This window comes from Babylonia areolata, chromosome 21, assembly GCF_041734735.1.
Source record: "Babylonia areolata isolate BAREFJ2019XMU chromosome 21, ASM4173473v1, whole genome shotgun sequence".
In the NCBI taxonomy this organism is placed as follows: domain Eukaryota; kingdom Metazoa; phylum Mollusca; class Gastropoda; order Neogastropoda; family Buccinidae; genus Babylonia; species Babylonia areolata.
In genome coordinates, this window is record NC_134896.1 from 29,242,711 (window position 1) to 29,258,125 (window position 15,415).

Below are 15,415 nucleotides of genomic sequence, written 5' to 3' on the forward strand. Positions count from 1 at the left end.
AATACAATACAATACAATAAACAATACAATACAATATTTGTATTATATTAATGTTATTGTCATTTTTACCAATTATCACAAGTCCCCGGAATGTGTGATGCTCCCCAGGGTCTGAACGAGCGGAAGAACCTGTCCCCAGACACGATTCTGACGACGCTGTCCAACCTGTCAACGTACCTGAGCTGTGTGTCCCTGGAGAGCTCGGTGCCCATGTGGACCAACATCCTGACCCAGTTCGACATCTTCTTCCGTCGCCTGCCCACCGTCCTCCCCAACCCCTGCAACATGGAGCCCGTCCTCACCATCATCACCACCCTCCTCAAGGTCTACGTCATCACCAACGTCAGGGTATGTTACGGAAGGGGGGGTTGGGGGTGGGGTGGAGGATTGGGGGGGAGGGAGAGCTGGGGAGGGGTTGTTGATGTTGGGGGTGAGTGAGTGTGGGTATTGTGTGTGTGTGTGTGTGTGTGTGTGTGAAGTAGTAGTAGTAGTCATCCTCAATTTAAAGTCTTTTCACCAAAGGTGGGGAGTTGGAGCTGGAAAGGGTGGTTAAAGAACAGATTGTGTGTGTGTGTTAGTATGTGTGCATGTTTGTGTGTGTATGTGTGTTTGTGGGTCCACCTGCTTTTGATCATTTGTAGAGTCCTGAATCTTTATAGCTTTGATTCATTTTAGAGAGCCACTTTATAGAATTGTCTCACTGTCATTGTGATTTCTGCCCAGCAGGTCATGTTTTCACTACGGTTGGCTTGTTTATCAGCAGAATTGCATTAAAAAAGAATTGTGGACAGATTTTTTTCTGAAACTTTGAGGAAGAGTTGGCAATAGTCCAAGGACCAGTCAATTAAGTGTTGGTGGTGATTTTGGTCAGTGTCTGGATTTAAGGAATGTTTAAAGGATTCTTCTTAATTGGGAGGATAACACAAAAAATAATGATGGGGTATATCTTGAGACAAAAGATATGTATTTCCATGAATCTCTTTGATAAATAGTGATAAATAGAATTGTGCAACCAACAACCGTCTACCGAAAGATCTAGTCATCAGCCCCATCCACATGTAATATGCAGCTTCTGGTCAAACGTGTGTGTGTGTGTGCATGTGTGTGTGTGCAGTGCGTGCATGTGTGAGTATGCACAAGTTTTTATATTGATATACACTTGTATGTATCCTCATTTCTACTGTATCTGTGTTTGTGTATGATTTTCGATTCATGTTCGTATCTTGTTATGTACTATCCCTCCCCAATATTCCTTGTGACCCTGGTACACTTGGTAAGAAAGACATATTCTATTCTATTCTATTCTTTGGGATAATAGACCATGGAATAGGGATAAATTGAACAAATTTTAGTGTTGATCCTTATTGGACCAGGATCATGGTGTTTTTGAAAGAATATTTCTTTACTTGGAAAGAAGAGGATGAATGGGGTCTGAACCATAGCCATTGTTGTCCGAATGATAAAGTACTTGGGATGTCAACAGTTGTTGTAAGGCACTAAAATACCTGGTCAGGCAGGCATTGTACAAGAATACATTCCCAGGATAGGCGCTGTATAAGTATCCATATCATCATCATTGTTATTACTGATGCTTTAAAAGAGATATGCAACACACCCATTCTCTATTCAGGCATTGTACAAGAATGCGACGGGCACAATAGCTGAGTGGTTAAAGCATTGGACTTTCAATCTGAGGGTCCCAGGTTCGAATGTCACTGACGGCACCTGGTGGCTAAAGGGTGGAGATTTTTCTGATCTCCCAGGTCAACATATGTGCAGACCTGCTAGTGCCTGAACCCCATTCGTGTGTATATGCAAGCAGAAGATCAAATACGCATGTTAAAGATCCTGTAATCCATGTCAGCATTTGGTGGGTTATGGAAACAAGAACATACCCAGCATGCTTACCCCCGAAAGTGGAGTATGGCTGCATACATGGCAGGGTAAAAAACGGTCATACATAAAAAGCCCACTTGTGTACATGCAAGTGAACATGGGAGTTGCAGCCCACAAATGCAAAAGAAGAAGTACAAGAATACATTGTTATTACTGGCGGTCTAAAAAGAGAAAGCAGCTGACCTACTCTCTATGTCTCAATTCAGGCATTGTACAAGAATGCATTATTATTACTGGTGGTTTAAAAGAGAAAGCAGCTGACTTGTTCTCTATGTCTGTGTTCTTCCAGGGTATACTGGAGCCCTTTTCCAAGGTACTGAGCTTCACAATTCAGAACTGCACCCTGAAACTGCAGCAGTTGATTGACATCTGTTCTCTGTGCAACAGAGCTTTCACCAGGGTCAGTGGGGGAAACCTTCAAACATGTTGTTCAGCTGGTTGAGAGTGTATGAAAGTTATCTTTTCCATTTTGTCCATCTTAGTGTGTTTGTTTTTGTCTGTGTTTTTATCGTTAGTTTGTGCATGAGTAAGGGAAACCTTTGCACATGTTTCAGCTGGTTGAGAGTGTTGTGAAACTTATCTTTTCCTGTCTGTCATATTGTCTTTTTTGTTTGTTTGTGTATGAGCAAGGAAACCTTCATACATATTTATCAGCTGGTTTAGAGTGTTGTGAAACTGATCTTTTCCTGTCTGTCATATTGTCTTTTCTCTTTGTGTATGAACAATGAATCCTTCATACATATTTATCAACTGGTTGAGAGTGTGTGAAACTTCTCTTTTCCATTCTGTCTGTCTTACTGTCTTTTTATATGTTTGTTTGTTTGTTTGTGCATGAATAAGGAAACCTTCACACATGTTGTTCAGCTGGTTGAGAGTGTTGTGAATTCTATTTTTTCCTGTCTGTCGTGATGTCTTTTTTGTTTGTTTGTTTGTGATTGAACAAGGAGTGTTAGGGAAAATATGTCAGGTGCAAAATGGGTGGATTTTGATACTTGGACTGATGTGCTATAAAATGTGAATGCTTGTTGCGTTTGTGTGTGTGTATTTGTGTGTGTGTGTGTGTATGTGTGTGTGCGCTTGTATGCATGGTCTGGATGAGCACAGATGAGAGTTTCTGTTTGACTTTTATAAAACAAAGCACTGAGTGAACTCTTTAACACGTCTGAGTGAACCTGTCTTGACAGGAGAGAGACAAACTGATTCTGACCAGAACAGTCATCTATGAGCTGGTCAATGTTCTTCGCTTCAAGAGTGTTGTGCCTGACGATAACCTGCTGATGATGGTACAGGTAAGTTTTATGTTGTGTTGTGATCGTCTTGTTTGTGGATCATTATTGATTCACTATCTCTTTATAGTTATAAATTAGATATTTCGTTTTTGTTCATATTCTAAATAAATTGACAGTTATTTGTACAAACTTTTGGACAGGGACAGGAGTAAGTTATGTATGTTTTTTTTATGTATATGAAGAGAAGCAACAAAATGAACAGGCCAAACAAAGCCAATCCAGTACTAAAAATATAAACGAGACTGAACCCCAAACTATAAACCAGTCTAACCCTTAGTGGACCTATCCCAGTCTCAGCCGAGCCCCACCCTACTCAATGTATCCACCCAATTCTGACCAAAGCTCAGCCCAACAGCTGTAGACTCAGCCCAGTTTAACACAACCCAGACCACAAACTCCATCCCAATCAATCCCAAACCAGTGTAACCCAAATCCCATTCCACCATACCAGTTCCACATCAGTCAGTCATAACCCGTCCCAACTGCGGTCCAGCCTCGCCCCAAACCTCAGTCCACTTCTCCCAGTCTCAACCTGTTAGATAAATTATCCACAGAATAGATAAATTATCCACATTTTCAGATAGTATCAACATTTTTCGAGATGAATAATACCATGTAAAAAATGGCAAATGACATTTGACAGCCTTATTCTAAATGTGCCAAGGATGATAAAGGCAGGAGAGGCCGTAAGTTACTAAGCAGTCTGAAGAGCACACAGATAATATTCATATTGTGGAAATGAACAATTCCATAGATATGTTTGATCCATGATTAGGTAACTTTCGTTTATCAGTGCAGTTGATGTATCTGCTGTGTAATTTCCTCCTGTGGGGATGTCAAGATTCTTTCAATATAAATAGCATCCCTGCTTTCTGGAAGTTCTCTCCTTTTCTATTGCTCTCTTTGTTTCAGTGTTGTTTCCTTGCGTCACTGTCGTCTGCCTTTTCTTCCTTCTGAGTCCATCCCCCTTTCTTTTTTCCAGCAAGCCTAGACACTTTTTCTCTCTTTGCTGCAGTCTGTGATGTACCATTTGTGCTGTTTTGCTCTGGTGATTAAGTAGTGAAATTGTAAACACTGGGATGGGCACTAGCTGTCCATTTTGCAGTGTTATTCGCCTGCATAAGATTTTCTGTGTTTTTTATTTTGTGTTTTTTTGTGTGTGTGTGTGTTTTTTGTTTTTTTTGAGTGGCTTTGAATTATTTTCTATCCTTTTCATAAGGATTTTTGGTGATAAATTAAGTTAAAGGGTTGTTGCCTCCAGAACAGCCTCGTCTTATTTGGAACTTAATGGTTCAGATAATTTGTCATGAACTTTCTTGTTTAGATGGTGGTTTTTTTGTTATTTCTTTTTTTTTTTTTTATAACAGATTGGACAGAGTTCTGTGTTTAATGCAGTTGAATTTCTTATGTATTTGGACAGTTCTGATATAGCCCTGTGCAGTTGGCTGGATTATTAGTAGGCGTACTGTAATTTCCAGCCTATAAGGTGATACAGTGCATAAGTCACACACCTGGAATGAAAGGGAAACAACATTTTTTTAACATGTTTAAGACACACACATCTAATAAGACCACACCTGCCAATAATCCTGCAAAGTGAAAGTAATCCTGGAAAGTGAAAGTCCTCCATATTGTTTCATGCAGAATGGTTCTTTGACCCCAGATGTTGTTTTGAGTAGTGATATCATCTTCGGAAACTGGATCTGAATCTGACTTGTTTTCATTTGCTTGTTGACTCAGCTGTGTTACTCCATTAGTCTGCTCTGTTATCTGCATACAGCTGATAAGATGCAGGGGTCAGACTTGAGTTAAAAAAAAAAAAAAAAAAAAAGTGAAAAAAAAAGAAAACAAAAAGCGCCTTATAGGCAGGATATGACAGTAACAATGCTGTCTGTTTCAGTTTATGGTGCTGGATGCGGGAGGCACTCTGTGTCTGTCCAACTCGCTGTCGGAGGCCACGGCACTGTACCTGGCCCAGTCCCAGACTCTGATGAGCACGTGTGCTGCAGAGTGCATGCGCCAGCACCTCACAGACTGTATGGAGTTCATTGGGGACCTGCACACCCTCACCAAAGTGAAGGTATAGGTATACACCAGCTTTCTGCAAGGGAGGGAGTGTGGGGGTGGGATTTGTGTTTTAAGATAAGAAGTTTATTATCTCATAAAGAGAAATTACACCAGGTGTGGCAAAACAAACGTATACAACTACAGAACACAAAAATACTCAACATGACTTAAAAAGGACAAATACTGGACACAGAAATACTAAACATGACTTAAAGCAACATGAAACATGTAAGACATACATATACTTAAAAACATTGCATGTATTCTTTTTAAACACTTTGTAATCAATATAATAAATCCATTTGTAAAACAAGAACCCCACCATTGCATGTCATATTGCACACTCATCCAGCACACTGCCACACAGCCTCAGTCTGGTGATATATAAAAACATATTGTTTTGGAATCATTTCCCAGTGAGGTGTGTGTTCTGTTCTCCTCTTTATAGGTTGGTTCTTGAGACCAGTGGGATGTGACTCATAGTCTTGGTTTTTGTTATTTCTGGGTATTACATAAAAAAACAAAAGAGGCAAGGCCTTCAAGACTCATTTGTGATACACTTAAAAAAAAGTTTTGTGAATTGTTAAAATGTGTTCTGTATTTGTTATTACAAAGCTTCAGGTTGAAAGAAAAAGAAAAGAAGAAGCCCTGAGTGCAGATTCGAACCTGGCATGTTCGGGTGGGAAGAAATTGTCTTAGTCACTGCACTGTTGCGGATCTGTGAATGACATTCAAAAATTAACATTTAAGCATGCTTTTTTAAGGGCAATTAATCAATTGTGGTATTTGAAATCATAACACTGTTTAAATCACATTATTTTGGTGTATCTCAGGCATTTAAGAATTCTTTAAAGTCCGCGGTGAAGGAGACGTTGCTATCGCCACAATCCCACTGCAACATTTAGGCGTGTTATGTAGATCTAGATAGATGTACAAGTTTAGTTACACCTGCCAGGAAAGTATGACATGGTCGATTCAGTTTCTCTTTATGTTTATTCTAGTTAATTGAGCATCCACTTTAAAAGACTCATATGCAGTAAATATGTCGATGATGTAGTCTGTGTCACTGTATGTGTTCTGTCCAGAATTTGTATCTCTTTCCATTTAATTGTGAATAAGAAAAACGAGGTCATGCTGTCTTCTTATCAAGCATCGCCAACGCTTCTGCAACTGGGATGTGTAATGTGGTGTTTTTGGAATCCCTGAAATGGCCTCAGTGAAATAAACTGTTGGTGATACGGGAAACACAGCTTAATTCGGGAGACATACAAACTGTTATTGGTATAACTGGGAAGATTTTTTTTTCCTACTATTTTTTAGCCAAATTTGGTTCAGACGGACAGTGTATTTCCAGAGGAAAATGGCAATGTGAAAGTTTACCACGGACACACAGACATACACACACACACACACACACACACACACACACACACACAGACAACCAAACACCAGGTTATATCATAGACTCACTTTGTTTACACAAGTGAGTCAAAAAGGGTTTGTTGGGGAACCAAACATTTCTTTTTTTCATTTTCACTCCTTAATTTGTGCTGGTTGAAAAGACAATGAGATGGAGATGGCAGCTTGTGAGAATGACTGCAATACATCCTGCAGGAAGGAGATGGGCTTCTGTTTTTTGTCCTGTGTTCCACAGAACTGGAAAACAGAATACTGGCAGAGTTTGGAAATATAATCCTTTTTTATCTGGAACAACATTGAAGTGAAGGAAAATAATTCATAAATGTTGCTTTGATAAGAAAAAGATTAATGAATAAACAATATTAAAAAAAATTTTTAAACCAAAACAGACACAACAAAAACAGTATTTCTATTTGTTTCTGATATTTTTGACATGATGAGTGTTTCATTTGTCCCCTCACACAGTTTAACCACTGGACTGCTGCTGATGAATATGATGGTTAGTGAAGGGCTGAAAGTCCTTTCACTGAGATGAGACAGAGCTTACAGGTCAGGGTGTTGGTCACCATTCTTTATCTGGCCTTCTTCCTCTTGGGGTGGCATTTACTTTTGTCAAGCAAAATCAATGACACCATTGAAATGCACACAAAAAAGTAGTAACTGCATTTCAAAATGCATCCACACTGATCTCAGTTCACCAAGGCTCAGCAGTCAAGGGGTTAAAAGTGTGCACTGTCTGAGGAGAAAGGTGGCACAGTAGTTTGCAGTACAGCGTCCGTGAGGGTCTGGGTTCAGTCCCCTGTTTGAACCTTCTGCCTAACTGGGTGTCCAGTCATTCGGATGAGATGATAGACCGAGGTCATGTGTGCAGCACGCACTTGACGCACTGAAAAAGAACCTATGGCAACATGAGTATTGTCTGTTGGCAAAATTCTGTAGAAGAAATCCACCCTGATAGTTACATAGATATGGGTTATGCTGCTGGTCAGGCGTCTGTTTCGCAGGTGTTGTGTTGCATATATATAAGTCCGTACGCAGTGATGCCTCCTTGAGAAACTGAAACTGAAGCTGTGTGATGACAGAGCAACACCAAGGGGGGCAGCAGCTGCCTGAACGAAGACACGCTGGGCAGCCAGCTCAAGTCGGGCATCGCCCAGTACATCGCTCTGGAGATAGCGCGGGGCAGTGGCCGTGACCACAGGGCCATCACCCGTTACCTCCCCTGGCTCTACCACCCGCCTTCAGCCATGCAGCAAGGGTAGAATAGAATTGACTGGAATATGTCTTTCTTTATTACCTAGTGTACCAGGGATACAGGGAATATTGGAGGAGTGTGGGGGGGTGCAGTGGGTGGGAGGGCCACGGGGGGCAGGGTGGGAGGGGGTAGTACATAAAAGGTACTAACATTAATTGGAAATTGTATACAAACATAATGAATACCATAGGATTTTAGCCACATATGCATATATATATATATATAAATGTAAGTGCATGCGTGTGTGGATACACACACACACACACACACACATGGTCACTTGTCAACAATGACAAAATCTGTAAAAGAAAAGGGTGGGTTGGGGGTGCTGTGGGTGGTGATATGAGGAATACAGGAAGAGGGGAAGCATGTATTTACAAGTGTCAGTAAAAGGTATAACAGAAGCAGTTGGAATTTATGCCTTGGAATTGTTTGCCATGCAAGTTGTTACAAAAACAACAACAACAAAAACCGAAGAAACGAAAAATGTCATATGACAGCACAGTATGTCAGTTGATTTCACCCTAGTTGTTTGACTTACTCATCACCAGCTGCTAAAGGAATAAACAATAAGTGATGAATAAACAAAATAATTACAGTTATGATTATAGAAATACAGATGTATAAGCTGAATACCTTATAGCTCGAGGTAGAAAGACACATTTAGACATGCCTCTAACCATTCCTTATAACTTGTGCATGCTTTTGCAAGAGTTAATCGCACATATGCGCACTGTATGAATAAGAAATAAAGTCTTACAAATGAGAAAAATAAAACAGAAGAAGAAACAAACAAGTTAAACAAATACATATATAAACAAGTAAAAATGAATCACCCAAGGAAGCTAGTGTTTTTATCACAGTAGTTGTACAAGTAAAAAAGAATACTCATGGAGGCTAGTGTTTTTGTCTAAATAGCTGTATATTGTAAGTTAAAATGAAAACCCAAAGGAAGCGAATGTTTTTGTGTCTAAATAGTTATACAAGTAATAATGAATTTCCGAAGAAAGTAATGTTTTGGTCAAATTTGTATAAAACAAGTAAAATGAATACCCAAGGGAGCAAATGTTTTTGTTGAAATAGTTTATGTATAATACAAATAAAGATAAATACCCAAGGAAGCGAATGTCTAAGTAGTTGTATAATTACAAATAAAAATGAATACCCAAGGGAGCAGATGTTTTTGTTGAAATAGTTTATGTATAATACAGATAAAGATAAATACCCAAGGAAGCAAATGTTTTTGTGGAAATAGTTTATGTATGATACAAATAAAGATGAATACCCAAGGAAGCAACTGTTTTTGCCTAGTCGTATAATACACGTAAGCATGAATACCCAAGTAAGTGTTTTTGTCTATGTAGTTGTATGATACAAATAAAAATGATTTCCAAAAAGGAAAGAGTGTTTTTGCCAAAATAGTTGTATAATACAAGTAAAGTTAGATACCCCAGGAAGCCAGTGTTATTGTCTAAATACTTGTAAAATACAAGTGAAAATGAATACCCAAGGAAGCAAGGTTTTTTCCGGCAGGGGGAGGGGGGTGTCAAAGTAATTGTACAAAGAAAGAAACAAGCAATACTCAAACCACTGCATGTGTTCTTTCTTCTTCCCTTCAGTCCCAAGGAGTTCATCGACTGCATCGGCCACATCCGTCTGCTGTCGTGGCTGCTGATTGGCTCGCTGACACACACGGCAGTGACGGAGGGGGCGGCACAGATCAGCTGTTTGCCAGGTGCCACTAGAGGCCAGCAGCCACATCGCCGATCACGTCATGGTCATCATGACTGGCTTCGCTGAGCAGTCCAACGTCAGTCACATGCCACTTGCTTAGCTATCTGTCACTGTCACTGTTACTGTCAAACTCCTGTGGACTGTCTCAATTCTGTCTTACATGTACTGTTTGTTCTGTGGACTGTCTCAGTTGTGTCTCACATGTAGTTTGAGTTCTGTGGACTGTCTCAGTTGTGTCTCACATGTAGTTTGAGTTGTGGACTGTCTCAGTTCTGTCTCACATGTAGTTTGAGTTCTGTGGACTGTCTCAGTTGTGTCTCACATGTAGTTTGAGTTCTGTGGACTGTCTCAGTTGTGTCTCACATGTAGTTTGAGTTGTGGACTGTCTCAGTTGTGTCTCACATGTACTTTTTTCAGTTCTGTGGACTGTCTCAGTTCTGCCCCACATGTACTGTCTCAGCTCTGTGGACTGTCTCAGTTCTGCCCCACATGTACTGTCTCAGTTCTGTGGACTGTCTCAGTTCTGTCTCACATGTACTTTTTTCAGTTCTGTGGACTGTCTCAGTTCTGCCCCACATGTACTGTCTCAGCTCTGTGGACTGTCTCAGTTCTGCCCCACATGTACTGTCTCAGCTCTGTGGACTGTCTCAGTTCTGTCTCACATGTACTGTCTCAGTTCTGTGGACTGTCTCAGTTCTGTCCCACATGTACTGTTTCAGTTCTGTGGACTGTCTCAGTTCTGTCTCACATGTAGTTTCAGTTCTGTGGACTGTCTCAGTTCTGTCTCACATGTACTGTTTCAGTTCTGTGGACTGTCTCAGTTCTGTCTCACATGTACTGTCTCAGTTCTGTGGACTGTCTCAGTTCTGTCTCACATGTACTGTCTCAGTTCTGTGGACTGTCTCAAGTCTTGTGTACTATTTCAGTTTTGATGTATACAAGAGCGTGTGTGTGTGTGTGTGTGTGTGTGTGTGTGTATCTTTTTAGGTTTTTTTTTCTGATTCTCTTTCTCATCTCATCTTTTCGCCATTTCTTTGTTTTCTTTCTGTCAACTTTTCTTTCTGTCTGTGGATGAAATAGTGCCACAGAAGAATATGGTATATGGTTAGGTCACATTTTTGGTAATGTAAAAGACAAGAGTGCCTAGGACTGTTTGAAACACAAAAGATTTTACATCTTATTTTTATTGAATGTTAAAAAGACATTGTTAATCTGAACACAAAATGTCCTTTGGCGCTGTAAACACAACTTAAGTGTGGACATTTTTAGGTACCCTTTACAAATCAGTTTCACTCATTCATACCCAACTCTTGACAACTGACTGTGCAAGAATAATTGAAAGGTTGAAAAATAAAACTAGAGTGAAACAGTACCTGATCTCCAACAAGATATGTGTGTGTGGAGTGAAACAGTACACAATTTTCAACAAGATGTGTGTGTGTGTGTGTTTGCAGGCGTCTGTACTGCACATGTCCTCTCTGTTCCACGCCTTCATCTTGTGTCAGGTAGGTGACAGTGTTGTGTGGACGAGCTGTTTGTCTTCCCCCCCCCCCTCCCCCATCCCCCGTGGGGAATACAAGGGGCTTTTTCAGTGTAAACGGTATCTCCGCCTTTGTAAAATTTTTCCATGTGCACTTCCTAATTGTGTGTGTTACCACTTGCCCACTGTTCCACTGCTTTGTTATGGTTCACTTCCTTGTTGTCAACCTTCATGTACTTGTACAGGATGTATTACTCAGATATGCCAGCTGCTTCGATTTTGCCGTATTTTGTTATGCTCGATGGCAGTTTGTTCCGACATTACGCCAACATCAAAATTGTTCCCATGAGTTCATTTTCGACTACATAGCATGCTTTCCTGTCAAAACATTACTCAGACACTCTAGACCCTATCGATCACGAGGCCAGGACAGTCACTATTAACCTTGGTCTCACGTGATGATGGTCAGCTAATTGCGTGCGTGTTTACATTGAAACAGCATTGAGTGGACCAATCAGCTTAATCATTTGCCTGAACAAGAGAGACTAAGGCTGAATCAAGTTGCGTTTCGGTTAAATAGCATCTGTGCCTGGTGGATTAAGTTATGGATTCCCAATGTGGACATAAAGGAAAAATCACAAGAATGCATTAAGTCATTGACTGACACTTGCTACACTATGCCTCTCTCAGGTGACCTCCTGAGGAAGTATAAACAGAGCACCAATAAGATACTGGACAGTGGAAAACAGGCCTAATGTAACAATGACAAACAGCCTCTAGTAGCAGTTACACTTTGTTGCAGGTAGGCCCAAATGTTTGTATGCCATGTAGATAAAATGTACATTTGCTGATGTGGCTCAGAGTCTGAGTGTTCCAACAACATTCAAAATATTCCTTCCAAATTTCCTGATTACCATAAAGTTCAGTCTATAAGCCACGGCTTTTTCTCCCAGCTTCAGCCTCTGCATTTAATACAATGATGCAGCTTATTTGAGGATTTTAACGATCCCGGGAGTGTCACATTCCATTCTAAGCTTCCCTTAAAGTTCAACTCACCAAAATCATTTCTGTCCATGAATTTTTGGATGAGTTTCAGGTTAGTGTGCTAACTGTTCACGATTTAAAAATCAAATCCGCACACATTAAAGCCTTCAGATCAGCATTCAGGTCTACTCTTCTCAAGCGCACACACTCATCATGCCGGAAACGCGACGAAACGCCTATGATGCAGCCTTCAAATTGAAAGCGATCGACCTAGCAGACGACAGTGCAAGCGATGAACCAGCAGCGACCTCCATCTTACGTTCATGTTCATCAAGTGAAAGTGAGGCTGAAGTCAGTGACAAGATGGCGGAGAAAGCTGCGCTGGTTCTCTTCAACTCGGACACTGAAGACGAAGATTTCAGTGGATTCAGTGAGCAGGACGACGTTGAATAAATTTGACTATCCCTAAATTATGGATCTTATTTTCGTTGTGTTTATTCTCTGTGTGTGTGTGGCACTTGCAGTATTTCCGCTTGCTTTTCTTTGTGTTGTTTCTGCTTGTGTTTTATTCCATAACCTACAGTATTGACAGCTTTTCTGTAGTATCAGTATGTGTTCAGGTACCGGTAATAAGTGTGGCTTATAAGCCAGTGCGGCTTATGTGTGTATGAACTTCAATTTTTTTCAAAATTTAGTGGGTGCGGCTTATATACCAGTGTGCTCAGTAGACCGAACTTGACGGTATTCCTACATACATTTGACAGGGGTTGGCATCTCTGATATCTATATTCAGTTCTCATTTTATGATGGCTCACCACTTGGTCATGATGTCACTCCATTGGTGCCCTGTGTTCAGCTGTGGACGATGTACTGTGAGTCAGCGGCGGCCATGCACGTGCCCAGCAGTGAGCAGCACCAGGTGGACATGGCCATGATCATGGACTTCTGGGCACGCGTCACGCCCGGCATCTTGCAGCTCCTTTCTCACTCCAAAGTGGTCAGTGTAGATATATATGTGTGTGTGTGTTTGTGCGTGTGTGTGTGTGTGCGCGCGCACTGTCTGCCCAGGCCTCCCTCTCTTCCGCTCTCTGTTCCTGTGGGCGTCGGGTTTGGTGGTTGGGCTGTGTTCTTGTGGGTTGGAGTCTGTGTCTTTGGGTTGGTATCTGTTTGTATGGGTTGGGTGGTTGGGCTCTGTCCCTGTGGGTTGGGTGGTTGGGCTCTGTCCCTCTGTCAGTGTGGGTTGGGCTCTGTTCCTGTGGGTTGGGTGGTTGGGCTCTGTCCCTCTGTCAGTGTGGGTTGGGCTCTGTTCCTGTGGGTTGGGTGGTTGGGCTCTGTCCCTCTGTCAATGTGGGTTGGGCTCTGTTCCTGTGGGTAGAGTGGTTGGGCTCTGTCCCTGTGGGTTGGGCTCTGTTGCTCTGTGGGTAGGATGGTTGGGCTTTGTTCCTATGGGTAGAGTGGTTGGGCTCTGATTCAAGAGTTGGGCTCTGTTCCTGTGGGTTGGGTGGTTGGGCTGTGTGCCTGTGGGTTGGGGCTCTGTCCCTGTGGGTTGGGCTCTGTCCCTGTGGGTTGGGTTGGTGGGTTCTGTTCCTGTGGGTTGGGTGGTTGGGCTGTGGGTTGGGCTCTGTCCCTGTGGGTTGGGTTGGTGGGCTCTGTTCCTATGGTTTGGGTTGGTTGGGCTCTGTCCCTGTGGGTTGGGCTCTGTTCCTGTGGGTTGGCTTGGTTGGGCTCTGTCCCTGTGGGTTGGGTGGATGGGCAAAGTGGGGGTGAGGTGGGGAGGGGGTGGGGGGGAGTGTTGTGTGCTCAAGTGTGTGAGTGTTTTGTGTGTGTGTGTGTTTGTGTGTGTTTCAGATTCTTTTCCTTTTTGTTGTCTTAGTCTCTCCCAATGTTGTGTGTCTGTCCTTCATATGTCTCCTGTATGGGTGTGTCCTTTTGATGTCCCCCTTGGGGGTGGGGGTGTGTGTTGGTTCCCCCTGTAGGTGTGTGTGCGTGAGTGTGAATTTTAGTATGTAAATGTGAAATAGGTGTGTATTCATGTGTGTGTGTGTGTGTGTGTGTGTGTATGAAAGGGTGTGTATGTGTCCTTTTTGCCTTTTCCCCACTGCTCATTGCAAATAGTTTTGAATCTTTTCCGGTCCTCTCTGTGTTTCCTACTGTCTGCAGGATTTCCTCATTTTCTTTCCTTCATTGTTTTCTTTTAGACATCAGAAGAGAACCTTAGCTGGAAACTTACACCGGCAACTTGTGTTTTTCTTTCTTTTTTACTTCTTGTTTACATTATAGATGTTTTTTCTTGATACCTATTTCTTAGTTACTGTTCAGCTGTATTTTGTGCCGTTTCTTTTATCTTCCTTTTTTCTTCCTCACCTTTTTCAAAACACCTTGTAGAGTGTGGAGGATATAATAACAATATTTAAACATACAGTCACATCGTCAGTGCAGTGGTTTCATATGAAACAAGTGTGAAAAAATTGAAAAATTTTTTTTTTTTTTTAATAAAACTTCAGTGTTATGACATACATTCAGAGTATTAGGACATGTTAAATGTCCTTCACAAGTGTTTATTGATTTCTTTCAAATTAAGTTTTTCTAGACAAAAACTAAGTTTGACATTCCTATTAAACAGACATTTCTTTCTCTCTTACATTGATTCACTCCATAAGTGAATGTACAAATGATTTAGACTTCGAATGACATTTCAGCAAATGCAAGTCTACTATAACATTTCTGGGAAAAACAAACACGATCATAACTACTGTCAATTGAAATGTTCTTGATAAAGTTTAGCCAGTTTGTTCGTTTCGTTCTCCTTTGCTCCTTCTTTAAAAACTGTTATTCAGTATCAAAGGAATGTCAGGAAATTTTGTTTCAAAAATCATGACTGTGTTTACTCTGTTTAAAGACATGTTTTTATCCCCTTGCAACACTAAGTTTTTTGGTTGTTTTTTTTTGGGGGGGGTGGGGGGTGTGTGTGTTTTTTTGGTTCTCTTATTTTTGAGTCCAACGCCTCTCTTATTTTTTTAGGCTTGTATGAATTGACTTTCTAGCTTGTAATCTTAGACATGTTTTTATTACTGGTTGTAAATGCAGCACTTTTGTACACAGTGACAAATACGCTTGCTCTAACTTTTTTTTTTTCTTTTTGTCTCTGGTGCCTTCCCTCACCCTGTTTTCACACATGCCCACACACACACACACACACACACACACACACACACACACACACACCGTCCCTCACCCTGTTTTCACACACACACACACACACACACACACTGTCCCTCACCCAGTTTTCTC

The 15,415-nt window shown here is 41.3% G+C and overlaps 1 protein-coding gene across 1 annotated transcript in view; it reads left to right on the forward strand.

Annotated features, from left to right (window-relative positions):
* Nucleotides 1–15,415, forward strand: part of LOC143295659 (protein unc-79 homolog) — a 93,403-nt gene that overhangs the window by 66,264 nt on the left and 11,724 nt on the right. Inside the window, 9 exon segments of the mRNA XM_076607274.1 lie at nt 109–348; nt 2,186–2,296; nt 3,081–3,185; nt 5,086–5,265; nt 7,754–7,929; nt 9,546–9,660; nt 9,662–9,736; nt 11,115–11,165; nt 12,981–13,121. Of these exon segments, the coding sequence (XP_076463389.1) occupies nt 109–348; nt 2,186–2,296; nt 3,081–3,185; nt 5,086–5,265; nt 7,754–7,929; nt 9,546–9,660; nt 9,662–9,736; nt 11,115–11,165; nt 12,981–13,121 (1,194 nt within the window).